The sequence below is a fragment of the Dipteris shenzhenensis genome, chromosome 1 (assembly GCF_047967505.1).
Source record: "Dipteris shenzhenensis isolate YYH24624 ecotype China chromosome 1, Dip_SZ_1.0, whole genome shotgun sequence".
Lineage (NCBI taxonomy): Eukaryota > Viridiplantae > Streptophyta > Polypodiopsida > Gleicheniales > Dipteridaceae > Dipteris > Dipteris shenzhenensis.
This window is the reverse complement of record NC_141596.1, coordinates 1,461,673-1,475,321: the sequence shown is the minus strand read 5'-3', so window position 1 is coordinate 1,475,321 and position 13,649 is coordinate 1,461,673. Positions and strand designations below refer to the sequence as shown.

Sequence of the window (13,649 nt, the reverse complement as noted above, 5' to 3'; positions counted from 1 at the left end):
GGTGAGATTTTACAACAAATGCAAGAGGGGCAATCCACCAGTCACTATTCCCTGAAAGATGGGTATCTAATGAAAGATGATTGCCTATGCATCACCCAGGAGATGAGGAAAAAGATTTTGGAGGAATGCCATGCACCTCCCTATGCTGGACACAGAGGAATTACAGCGACAACTCTAGCACTAGAGAGGTATTTCTTTTGGCCAGGGATGCGAAAAGATATACATCAGTTTGTTACTGAATGCCTTACGTGTCAAAAAGTGAAGTATGATAGACGAAAGACACCTGGCCTACTTATGCCTCTTCCCGTGCCTCAGGCACCATGGGAAAGTATTACAATGGACTTTGCCAAGATCTAAGTCAGGGAATGATGGGATTTGGACTATCATTGATAGATTCAGCAAGCAAGCTCATTTCATTCCGGTTCGCAAAACCATAAAGGCAGATCATATGGCTAAGCTTTTCATGGCACAGATCTTTAAGCATGATGGTATGCCGAAGTCCATTGTCAGTGATCGAGATCCCAGAATGACCAATCTATTATGGAGAGCTTTATTTGATAACATGGGGACGAATTTGAATTTTTCTTCTTCTTTCCATCCCCAGACAAATGGTCAAAGTCAAGTAGCAAATTCTACAGCATTAGATATGCTGAAATGCTACGTGGGTGACCGAGGTTCAGACTGGGAAAAGTACCTACCATTAGTAGAGTTTGCTTACAATAATACAGTGCACAGCTCTACAGGGAAAGCCCCTTTGAGGTCATTTATGGGAAGGTGATTTTGCCACCCATCCGGAGGACCAAGGATGAAATATTTGCAGCTGATCGGATTGTGAGAGACCTCCAGACAGCTTTCAGCCAAGTCCGGATAGCAATCGAAAGGTCTCAAGAGAAACATAAAAGAGCTGCAGATAAGCATAGGAGACAGTTAGATCTCTAGGAAGGGGATTGGGTACTTTTGAAGTTTGAAAAAGCTAGGCTCCGCAAATTTAAAGGCAAACAGAAAGTGTATGCAAAGTTATCTCCCTGATACTATGGCCCTTTCAGGGATACATAAAGAATAAATGAGGTTGCATACAGGTTAGCATTGCCAGAGCATTGAAGGATTCACAATGCATTCCATGTGAGTCTTCTAAAGAAATTCCAGGGGCCAGAGCCTACAGAACCAGTATCAGAGGATCCACCAGAAGTGGATGAGCTGGAGGAAGTCCTTCAGCCAGAGTAAATAAGGTCCTTAGGATAAGGAGTTTTACAGGTATCTTGTAAAATTCAAGAATTATACGGCATTAGATGCCAAGTGGATGGACGAAGACATGTTATCCGATCGTCCACAGCTTTTGGATGTTTACAAGGAAGCTTTTCAGTTGAGGTCAATTGAATAGAAGCCGAGGGGATGTCACCACAATGTAAATATCCTAAGTCAAAGTACAGTTGATCATTTATTTGATCATCATTAAAGAGTTTTATATGTGTTAATTATGGTCAAAGAGTTCTTTTAATGGTCAAAGGGTTGACTACGGTCAAAGATGCTTGACTCTAGTCAAGTAAACCTGACTTTGGTCAAGGAGACTTGGTTTATTACCAAGAGGGTTAACTACGGTTAACTAGAGAACTACAGAGCTGACTACGGTCAGAGAGTGTTGACTTCGGTCAACGAGACTTGGCATACGCCAAGATGGTTAACCACGGTTAACCAAGATTTGCCAACTTCGGTTGGAGAGGCTTGGCTATAATTAAGGCGCCTCAACCCTTGGTCAAAGCTCCTTTATTATGATCAAGAGTGTTGACTTTGGTCAACCAGAGAATAAATATATATTTTTATATTTGTTTAGGTGTGCACATGTATTCAGTGGGGACGCCCACCGTGACTAGAATTAGTCCACAGTGTGTTATTTGCATGCAAAGCGCTAATTAATGGGTGCCATGGTGGTGCGCTTTAATTAATTGCTGCAGGTACTAGGAAGAGTTATTTTTCCTAAGCGCTACGGGAGCCTAACAAGCATCTAGGAGGCGGTTCGCGTGACCAAGTGCTTTGAAGACTCCAGAATGGCCCTTAGTGGCATGTAATAGGACTTAGTCTAGATTTTAGACAAGTGGCATGTTGCCAATTTGAAATGAGCTTGAAGCTCTTGTAATTATTCATTCACGTTGGATTTTGTATCAGACAGCGCTACGCTGAACTCTTGTAACAGATTCTCTCTTCAAGAAATAAAATACTGTCGGGGGGGTCCAGCCCGACATGTTGTCCTGGGCCCTAGTGTCTCTGTTGAGAGAGGGAGAGAGGGAGAGCAAATGAGAGTGTCTTTGCTGTCTTTGAAGAGCGAGAGGTCTCATCCATGAGCACTCTTAATGTGACCAGGCGATCTGCAGTTCCATGTTCTTTATGGAAGACTGCTTGGCCAATGGCCCTCTTCTTGGCCTCTTCAGCCCAATTGCTGATTTTTGCCTCAAGCACTGTGCTAAAAAGTTTAGCTAGTGTGGAATTGACCATTATAGTCCTGTAATTGGTGACTGGATTTTTGTCTCCTCCTTTGAATAGAGGCTGAACCCAATTCTCTTGCCAATCTGGAGGGAAGCCATGATGTAAAGCGTTTGTCAGTCTGTGGGATAGCCATTGTCGTGCCCTGTCTTCTGTCCATTTGAAGAGTTCAGCACACATGTGCATGTGGTCAGAGGCCTTGCCATTTGCCATCTTTTTCAACCCTGCTTCAACATCCTCAAAAGTGAAAGGGCTGGCTGAAGCATATGACATTGTTTCATTTCCCATTTCTGTGGCATTGGCATGATTATAGAGCTTGGTGACATACTCCAGCATTTCCTCATCAGAGATATTGCCCATGACCTTTTTCTTCTGGCCCTTAAGCTGTTTCCACCCCTTTCTGGGATTCTTGATGAATGTAAGCAAATCCCTTTCTAAAATGTAATTTCTTTTCTTCTTCCTCGTGAGGGCATTGTATTGCTTTTCCTTTTGTTTGTAGAGGTTAATATCAGAAATATGTTTCAGCTCACTGCGTAGTTGCTTGCATTCATCATCATACCATTTCTTGTGGGGCAGCCCTTTATGTCTTTTCTTTTTGTCCTAGGAAATTTCTCCAAAAACCTGCGTTGCAGTGTCAAGGACAGCTTTTCTGAGGGCTTCCCATGTGGGTGTTATTGCCATTGCATTCAATTTTGTATCTAGCGTGATGGCATAGTCTTTCTGCTTGTCTTGATCAATATGGAAGCCTCTTGAAGTGGCTGCAAATTTCTGCACTTCTCTTTCAGTTGGAATACCAAGAGTCAACCATAGTGGGAGATGGTCTGACTCAGGGTACTTCTCTCCTATCTTGAAAGTTTCTATATCATGTAGAGCATTGATATGGGCCAAGACATAATCAAGGACACTATGTCCCCCGCTGGCAGAGAAGCATGCCATCTTGTTGGTCCTTGGAAAGCGTTGCATCCCATTCATCATACACCTGAGTGCTCTTCCTTGTGCATTTACAGTATCATCTTCTGATGTCCTGTGCCACAAGGCATCTATTTCAATTGCAGCTTCTTTATCCAATTCATCGTGCATAATAGGTTGGAATTGCGACTGTCCAATTCTAGCATTGAGGTCTCCCATGACTATTACCTTGCCAATGTCTTTCAGTTCTGCAATGTCTAGGGATAGTGATTCAAATGCATCACTTGAATCTATTCCATTCCGAGCATAGAAAGGGGACTCATGGTGAGGTATATAACATCCTGCCAAGAAGAGAGAGTAGTCACCAAATTCCAGTTTCAGTCATATAAACCTCTTGTGCTAATCAGCTCTATACATGCTGATTTTGTTTGCTAAGTGTTCCTGGATCATGCATGCCACTCCTCCTTGGCCTCTCTTTCCAATTGTTTTTGGTAGACTGTATGTACCATATATCTCGGTATTTTTGGGATTCTGCAAAGCTCGCTTTCCCAAGCTTCCCCCAGGAAAACTATATTTGCTCCCTGTATGAATGCATTAATACTGACTCCCTTATTCCAAGGGAAACCTCTACAATTCCAAAACATCAATTGTAACGACGTTTATGTCCCATGGGTCTCGTATCCCTATTTGGCATCCTGGTTGCTTTCTTGAGTAGGGGACATCTTGCCTTGTCTCATTTGTCTTTCTGCATATTGCTTCCTTCTGGCTTCTTGTTGTTTCGGGGTGCGATCTTCACTGACATAATAGGGGGAACCTTTGAGATAAATCCTACTACTGTCAAGAATGATAGCCCTCTTCCTGGCATCCATCACAGTGCATACAATGGCTCTCTTGTTGGGCATGCCCTCTTGCATCCTCCCAACCCGATGGGCTCCATAGACTGCCACATCTGGGATTGTGAAGTGTTGAGCAAAGAAACTTGCCACCTCCTTTGCCAAGGTGAGGGGGCTTTCCTTTTCCACTTCTGGGAGTCCACGAATCACTAGATTTTGGGCACGCTTTTCTCTTTCCTTTTGCTTTGCTCCTGCATGTCCTCCTTTGATGGGGTGTTATTGCGTGTTTGAGGTTGGGCTTTAGGCTCACTTGCAGGTTCCGTAGGGGGAAACTTGGAGGCAATCTGTACCCATTGCTTGGGCTCTTCCACTTTGGCTTTCTCCTTAGTCTTTCCCTTGTTTTGCATGAGATTTTGCAACTGTTCTAGTTGCTGGGCACCCTCTTGTAATTGCTTGCATCCTGCTTCCATAGCACTTTCTAGAGAGAGAGAGAGAGAGAGTCAGTCACGAGGGCGTGATTTTTGGCGCATGCATGTTGGCTTGCATGTGGGCAGGAACTTGGGAAAACAAAGAGCGGTTGCTTGATGTGCTAGAACCCATAGCAATTGTGCCTTGGGAGTGAGTTTTGTGGTTTGGAACAAGAAGGAGACAAAATACCCTTAGTTTTCAAGTTAGGCCATTGGTGGGCTTCCAAAAAGGCCCCCACTAGAGGGGGCTAGGGGCAAATGAAGGGGGAATGCCACGTGGCATTTGCCCATGCCTACATGCTTTTGGTAAGGTTGCCCATGGAAGCTCTTAGGAGGAACTAGGAAGAAAAGGAGACGACTGGCAACGGGTTGTGTAAAAGGGGGCGCACGCAAAAGTACATCACGGACTGGTTGGTCATTATGTGGGTTGGCAGACCTAAAGGCTGTTTGGCCAACGAGCAGTAATGGGCTGATAACGCATGCAAGAGCCCATGGGCTGGGCGTTTGGATCGGGGTGCTAGCTAGAAGATCACGGCTAATGGCGAGCTGTTGCGTGGAGAGGCACATGGCATGAAGCTCAAGGGCTGGAGAGAAGACACAAGGGCCTAGTTGACGATACGATTTTTTCAGTCGTGGAGGCTAGGCAGCGCCACTTTGTGCCTCTGTACGATTCGCTGTCGCCAGCTCTATACTGGACATCGGTTGACCACTAGGGCATGGATAGTGGTCACGACTTAGGCAAGGAGACCAGGATCTATGCTTAGTTCTATATGTTACTTGCGAATGGTTTCGGGAGGGGTTGGCTGGGCGTAAAGGCCAGCTCCATGGTCATAGGCTGGGTGAGCAAGGCTACTCACCTGTGGCTATCGTCAGTTGTCATTCACACATGGCCAGCCATCAGTTGATGCCTTCATCTCTTGTCTTGGAAGAGAGACCCTTGGGCTGGTCTCGATGAGCTGTTCGAGTAACTGCGAGTCTTTTTGGAGAACAAGCAGGGCAGGCAGTGTCACGGGGACGTGGTGATGGGGAAGTGTCTAAACTAATGGTCATTGAATTTGGCCTAGGATACCAGGCTAGGGGCCTTAGTTAATGCCCAAAAGGTACCTATGATTTTATGTGCAACAAGTGCAACTCTTGGTGCTATTAGAGTGGTTTCATTTTCTAAGGTCATTGGTTTGGTTCAGTGGGGTCATCCTTTAAAGACTGACCCCCTAGAGATCCTTCAAAATAGGGTCATTGGTTCCTTTGTGCTAGGGTCATGGTGTGCCATCTGAACCCCTAGGGGCATTAAAAATCCCATGCCTTTATTTTGCTTAGGTGTCTGCTGGTGGCCTATCTGCTTGCCTTGTGTCACCTCTGGAAGTCCTTGGAATGCCCTGGAGCCCTTTCTTGGCTTTCCTTGCTGATTTGAGACTTCACCTCTACTAGGGGCAGCTTCATTTCATTCATGGCGGATTTTTGCAGCTCCCCCTTTGCTTGCTGAAGTAGAATTTCATGCTTTCTTCACGACAGTTCTCCTCCCCTTGGTGCTCGCTGTTGCTGGCATGCTTTCGAGACCTGGACGCCTTCATTTTGGGCCACTTTTGAAGCTGTTTTCGACTTTCTTCGTGACAGAAGTTCTTCTTTTCTGCATCTGAAGCCATATTCATGGGTGCCTCTCTTCCTACTCCTAGTGCAAGGCGCATTGAAAACGGAGCTGTTTGTGGGCTGTAAACTCTGTTTTGGTGGACGCATTCTTGGCTGATCTGCTACAGCTTGCTGGATGCACTTCTCTCTGATCTTTTCTAGTGCTGGAAGACACTCCTAGGCAGCTCTCTCCTGCCAGAGTTTGCTGTCCGCTTCTCATCCTACTTCTGTAGCTGTTTCGGGCTGAAACAGGCTCTTTCTGTTGGCTGAATTCTCATCTTCCTTCTACACTCTTTGCTACAACCATTCCTACTGAGTTCCTGCTAGGTTGGATGCCCTGCCGTTGGCCCGGGAGAGGATTGGGGCACTGGTTGTGATACTCTCTTCCTGGGGGTGCAGTGGTTGGCCTTGGGCTCAGTAATGTCTTGGAAATGGGTAATGCATTGCTTGGCATGCTGTTGGACTGGTCTACTTGTGATTAGGCATGTCTGTTGAAAGGAACCAAGGTAGTAGCACTGGGAGTTGGTCACTAGCATAGCCACGGGTTGGCGTTGTACTAGGTTGCACCTGCGGGTGAGCTCTTGAAGGGAGTCCCTTTGTATCTTTGAGCTAACCAGTTTAAATAAATACCGCAAGGGGTGCCAAGTGTTGGGGCCAACAGGTGTCACTCTCTATGTTTCTGAGTAGGGGCATTCTAGCCTCCCTTGTCTTGAATGGTTACATGATGCTGTGCAGTGAAGTTCTATGCTTTGGTTTGTGGACAAAGGCAATCCTTTAAGTTGGCTGTATTTTCATCTTTGTGAGTTAGTAGAGACAGATACACTGCCCTTAGTGATCTAAGGCCGGTTACAGGCAGGGTATCTCAGTCTATTGTAGGCTGGAGTTTGAAGAGCTGGTTAAACTTTTTAATGCATTTGCTGAGCAGCAGAACTCGCAGTGTGAAGTCTTTCTCCTGGCTCATGATTGCACGGATGCTAGCTGGGTATTTATGCTTTTCTAACTGAGCTCTAGGCAGGTAAGAGGTCAAGAGGGCACTTGAGGCAGCTAAGGGAGACTGTGACCCAGCAGTGGTTGCTAGGAAGTGTCCTTAGCTGAGAAATAGTGTTGTGGAACTGAAATGGATGCCTTTTTGCCATGCTTGGTGAGAGTAATTTTGCAGCAAAGATTGGACTTTGGCCATGGTTTCCTAATGGGCTGTGTAATGTCATCGATGCTAGAGGGATGGTACAGGTTTGTCTGCCATAGTGTTTACTATGTTGTGATGCCCGTTCTCTTGTGGGAAACAAGTTGTTATATCAGGATATGTGCGACCTATAGGGTGAGAGACTATTAGAGGAGAAAGCTTGTGTATGCTTTCTTTTTCAGCTTTGAGCAGATAGTTATCTGTTTTCCCAGCATATCTGGGATTCCTCCATATAAGTGCCCACTTTCTGGATGCTTTTTGCCTTTGGTAGGACCTGCTTTTTGCACTTTTCCCCTAATTGTAGGGCGCCTTTGCACTTTCCTTGGTCCTACACATTGCCACAAACAACATTCAGCACTTAAACCCGTTAAAGGTTAGTCTAATGCATACATTCTTGTTCTTGGACTATTTCTAGTCCCTTGTGGGCGTCCCCACAGTTCTCTATTTACTGATGCAAAGCAAAAGTAAAACAATAAAACTTATTCTTGGTTAATTAACTTAACGGTTCTTTGACCAAAGTCAATTGTAATAAAGATTATTCTTTATTTTCTTGGGAGAAGCCCCAACTGGTGACATCCCCTCGGCTTCTAAACAGTTGTCCTCAACTGAAAAGCTTCTTGATACAACTGTAAAACTCGAGGATACTCTGAGAAGTAGTCCTCATGTACCCTCTTGGCATCAAGTGCCGAATAGTTCTTAAACTTGACAAGGTATCTATGGATCACCTTGCCTCTGGGTCCTTTCTTTTTTGTATGATATACAATTTATTTTGGTTGGAGAATCTCCTCCATCTCTCAGCTACTCTACTTGTCGGCAATCACGTTTCAACAAGCTCTTCAAAGTTCCCACGCTTTGTTCAAGTTCTGGTTACAGATTCTAGTGCAAGAGCAAATTGCGATTTCTTCTACAAATCCTGTCTTGGATGGTGTGCCCGGGAGCCCAGGAGGAATTTGCGATTGGTTTGAGGGTTGTTCTTTGGTTTAGTTATGGTTTCAGATACCCAGAGAGCAGAGGATCTAATGCCATGTACGCTAGGGGCGTTGTCACTAGTGACCATACTTAGCCACACAGTTCCTCATAGCTGTCACTAGTGCCTTAGAAAACAGAGAGCTTTGCCTCACATGGGGTAAAGTAAGAGATCATCATGCCTTGATTCTTTTTGATCCATAGACAGCCCCCAACTCAAGTAAATGTCGTCCGTACGCGCTCACATGTGAGGCATTTGCAGGATCCTGAGCTGTGCTGCATCTAGCTCTGGAATCATATGGGGATCTCTCTCGTATGTGAAGTCTAGTAGGCCCACTTGAAGGCTGGACAGCTCCCTAGCTTCCAACTCAAGTAATTGTCGTCCGTATGCGCTCACATGTGAGGCATTTGCAAAATGTCTCAGGATCATGAGCTCTGTTGCATCTAACTCTGGAATCATGTGGGGATCTCTCTCATATGTGAAGTCTAGTAGGCCCACTTGTCTATCTCTTGTCCTTGCATTGAAGTCTGTGGGAGGCCTCGTGAGCCTATGGGACAAAGTACAAAGTACACCAAAAAGGAAAAACTCATACAAGCCTCAATGGGCTGGGGCAAAGGGCACGCTAGGGCAGTGCTAAACTGATCTAAAGACCTCAATAGCTCGAGCAAATTAAAGTATAAATGACATACTAACTGAAGTAGGCTGAGAGCTGGGACTTACGAACCAAAGCTTGGCACCGTGGTGGCTCGTCTGTGAGCGACGAAAATATCTTGGATCTGCGTTTGTCGGCTGTCTCACGCTGTGGTGGTGGGGGAGGGCGTGGTCTTCTCGTTTTGAGTGACCCCTCGTTTCGGGTGGTCTCCCTTAGGCTGCCCGCATATCAACTAGCTCCTCCTCCTCCACCCCGCTATGCCTTGGAGCTGACTCAAATGCATAAAAGTCTGTGACGTGTCGTCGTGCCCTGTCAGCCTCTATATCCTGTGGTCTGGTTGCCTCCTGCTGCTCTCCACTCTCTGATTAACACTTAAAGATGGTACACAAGGCTAAACATTAGAAAGGAAGTGGGCTTTTTGAAGCTCCCCACTTTACTTGTTGAATGTACCTCAACATATTGAAAGCTGGAATCCCACTCTCCGACTACTATGAAGAACAAAGCAGACTTTCCTCAATCTTGTTCTAGACTTGAATCCGTTCGTAGCAGCATGGTTATTGAGAAATAAAAGTACCCTTAGTTATACAATGATGAGAGAATTGCTAAAATTGGATCCACTTTTTACCCATTTTAGAGAGTGTTTGAATTGATCTGAGGCATTCTTAGATAGTTGTTCATTATGCAGGTATATCACAGTTTGTTAACAACTTTGCGGAGCCAGGTGATGCTGAATATGCACCACCAGTGACCAAGGGCGAGACACCGGTAAGTTCTGTTGTCTGAAGTTTGAACCAGGTGGAAAGGCTCCAGGTTTAGTAGGGATGACTTGATGAATTATAATCAATGCTGGAATGCTTTCAAATATGTGATGTAAAAATATGCATTCTAACACCACTTTTTACTATCCAGTACAAATGTGCTTCTCGGTTAAAAGGAATTTTGCAGATGTTCATTGGTTAAAATTGTATTGGTCACTTGGGATGTGTTTTATGTCAAATCTTGTGTTTTTATGGCACACATTTTCTCTTATAGGGCTGCTACTAGCTTATTGAGTTCTGAAAGCTTGGAAATCTGTGCTTGTAATTTTGTACTTTAAAGTTTGGTTTATTTAGCATCGATTTTTGGTGGTGGTTCTCAATAGGCACAGCGAAGAGCCCGCATCCATGTACTTCGTCTGGAGAAGGGGGCAGAAAAGGCAGCTGAAGATTTAGAGAAATGTAAGAAGAGAGATCTCTCCTGCTCTATATTTTGTGTGTTCAGGTGAAGTCATTGCCAAATTGGCTTCTAAATGATGCTGATTGAGCTTATCTTTATGTTCCAGATGATCCTCAACACGATCCTGCTGTGGAAGGTGATCCGTACAAGACTTTGTTTGTGGCAAGAATTGTAAGTATTCTGGAATGGCCTTTTAACAGTAAATCAGAAATTGTCTCTGCTTTGACATTCATTTTCAGGCAGAGTTGTATCTTGGAATGGTATTTTAGGTTTTGATTTATTTCCGATTTTTAAAAGGACACTTCCTCTCTTATCAAATTAGATCTACACTTGGCACTCAGAATGCAGGAATTGCAGGAAATGAAGTCTATAGAATTAACCAAGGTCTTTTAATACCAACATTTATCAAACCCAAGGCTTTTTTAAAGAAATGGTTCCAGGCCCAAAGAAAAACTTGCAATTACTGGAGCTTTGTACAGCACATAATTGGTCAGCTTCTATTGGGGTAAGCACTAATGCTTCATTATTGTGGTATCTCTGAGCTTATTTTCTTCCACTGCAGAGTTATGAAACGACGGAGCACAAAATCAAAAGAGAGTTTGAGGCATATGGTCCGATCAAGCGGGTAAGTATCTAAAGCTGGTTGCCCAAGGGGCACACAAACTTAAGTTTTGATGGTAAGGAAGGTTTGTCTCTTTATTCCTAGTAGATATTGACATGGGTTGTGTGCACAAATGCAATAGCTTGATCAGCCCTCTCTGCTTTCCCTCCCACCACTTTCCCTCCCTCGCCTCCCTCACACTCTGTTTTTTACCCCTCTTGTAAAATAACCTTCTTTTTGCACTTTTAGCATCTCAATGGTTCTGCTTGCATCAATATGATTGGGTTCAATAGACATGCTAATCAAGAATGCATTATACATGCTTAGTCTGTGAAGCTCATGGTTCGTGGTCAGAGTTGGCAACTAATAAATTGGGCAGGCCTACTTCATTTCAGTTTATTCAGTGATTCTGCTTTTATTTTATTAAAAAATCTTGTTTGCTTGTATACCTTGCTTTTCCTCTGCTTTACAAGAAGAATGAGGCTTTTAATTTAAAAGTCCATCCTTGGTAAGGGGTTAAAATTGGCATAATTGAGGTTCAGTCAGCCCAATACTTTGGGGTTGTCCTGCCATCACCATCACCTCCAACATGCTGCGTCCACTGCTGAACATGCGTGGCGAATTCGTACACCTTAACAGGTGAGCACGGCTGGCGAGGCATAGGGTGCCTTTGTTGCCGTGCTATGTAGCTTGAATAGTAAAGTTTTAGCTTAGGCTTAGCAGGATGAATGTAAAGTGTACTGAGTATTTGCTCATCAGCACACACTATAATTAAGTACATCTCCGGGGAGCTTTCACAAAGAGTCTAAAATCTGGATCTTATGAAAGTTGATTTGTTTTCATCTCAGGTTCGGCTTGTTCATGACAAAAACACTGGTAAGCCAAGGGGGTACGCATTTATCGAGTACCAGCACACCCGAGACATGAAGAGTATGTTAGAGGATCATGTTTTCTGTTGGCAAATGCGTTTGTTTACAGCCTGTAGACATTGTTTAACAATGGACCTTTTGTGCAGCTGCATACAAACAAGCAGATGGGCAAAAAATCGACAATAGGAGGGTTCTGGTGGATGTAGAGAGGGGGCGTACTGTGCCAAATTGGCGCCCAAAAAGACTTGGTGGTGGTTTGGGATCAACTCGGGTTGGAGGTGATGAGGTGAATCAGAAGTTTTCTGGAAGGTCTGTGAGAAGGAACTCTAGCCTAGTGTTTTGTGCTTTGGAAGAAAGTCTGAGACTTAGCAAGAACAATATTGTGCTTTGGCAGAAAGCGTGAGACTCTGGTGATTGACTTGTGTTACTTGTGCATTCTTTGCAGGGAACCACAACTTGGTCCCTCTGCTGCGGTTTCTAGAAGCGAGGAAATGAAACCACGGGAACCAGATCGTGGCCATGATGAAAGGTAAAGTGGTAACAAATATTGTGTGAGGCTGTACAAGTTTTAAACGCAAGAAGTTGGCTGGAGTGCTCTGCCAGAAGAGCAGCTTTAAAAGGAATGGGTGGTAAGTTGCTTGTGGTAACTGTAATGTGTCAATGGTTGCAGGGAACCAGAAAGGCGGGAGAGGGATCGGGGGGATCGTGAGCGTGGTGAACGTGACAGGGATCGAGATCGTGATCGGGATAGAGAACGAGATAGAGACTATGACAGACACCGAGAGCGAGATCGTGAGCGGGACCGCAATAGAGACCGTGATCGTGGCCGCGATCGTGATAGACACCATGATCGGGAGCGTGATCGTGGACGTGACAGAGATAGGGACAGAGACAGAGAGCGTATTGTGCGTTCTCACTCACGGGATCATGAACGTGAGAGGTAAGGCATGCTTTGGCCTTTTCATAGGCATATGCTGGTAAGGTATTATTCCAAATTTTAGGTTTGCTTATGATATTCAGCCTAATGGTTAAAATTGAGAGTCCATGCTTCTGTGATTGTTCATAATGATGGGGATTTGTGTTGTGTAACAGAGACAGACGAGGTCATGATATGATAGGTGAGATGAGGCAGTAAGTGCTGCTTACAGATGTTGGTTTTTAATTTGATGACCATGATTGCTGAACTCGCTCGTTTCCTACTATTGGGTTCTCCGTATATTATTGATGGTTATATCTTCATAACTGCATTTGGCTACAAGATTCTCCTGGTAAAATCTTCACTGGTAAGATTTACAGAACACTCATGTGCCTTTGCATCTTGGGCTCTGTTTAGTTGGTGCAAAAGCTGTGAGGTAAGAAAGGTACTTCCTCCTGCAGATTTGGGATGTTGATTGTGTTTTTGTTTGAATCCTAGGCCAGCAAAGTCTGATATACATTTAGCAAAACACGACATTATTGAGATCAATTGAACTGTAGGAATCCAATTTTAATGCCTGTGAAACTATTGATTCCATCCAATTGTCAAGAAAACACTGAGCCGTGTTGAGGCAATTATTTATGAGATCGAATACTGCTCGCTTTACTTCATGATATGATAGGTGGCATGACGTAGTGTGTGTCACTTCACAATTGTTGGTTTCCAACCTAATTTGCTCAGCTCGCTTATTTCCTGAGATCGCTTTCATAGCACTCATTTGCCTGTCTAGAATAGCAAGATTCTCCTGATGGGATTCAAAAGCGCTCACGTGCCTTTCAGGAGTCTTGCTTTCTCAGTTTGATTGGTGCAGAAACTGCTAGGTAAGAAAGGTATTTGTTGTGTGGATGTGGTGTGTTGATTATTGTTCTGTTT

The 13,649-nt window shown here is 44.4% G+C and overlaps 1 protein-coding gene across 1 annotated transcript in view; it reads left to right on the top strand.

Moving 5' to 3' along the window:
• Positions 1-13,422, top strand: part of LOC147905232 (U1 small nuclear ribonucleoprotein 70 kDa-like) — a 52,062-nt gene extending 38,640 nt beyond the window's left edge. Inside the window, exons 3-11 of the mRNA XM_087394589.1 lie at positions 9,801-9,880; positions 10,257-10,332; positions 10,437-10,501; positions 10,893-10,955; positions 11,780-11,861; positions 11,947-12,109; positions 12,246-12,329; positions 12,471-12,740; positions 12,893-13,422. Of these exons, the coding sequence (XP_087250715.1) occupies positions 9,801-9,880; positions 10,257-10,332; positions 10,437-10,501; positions 10,893-10,955; positions 11,780-11,861; positions 11,947-12,109; positions 12,246-12,329; positions 12,471-12,740; positions 12,893-12,935 (926 nt within the window). The 3' untranslated portion in view covers positions 12,936-13,422. The remainder of the gene's footprint in view (positions 1-9,800; positions 9,881-10,256; positions 10,333-10,436; positions 10,502-10,892; positions 10,956-11,779; positions 11,862-11,946; positions 12,110-12,245; positions 12,330-12,470; positions 12,741-12,892) is intronic.
• The last annotated feature ends 227 nt before the right edge of the window (positions 13,423-13,649 follow it).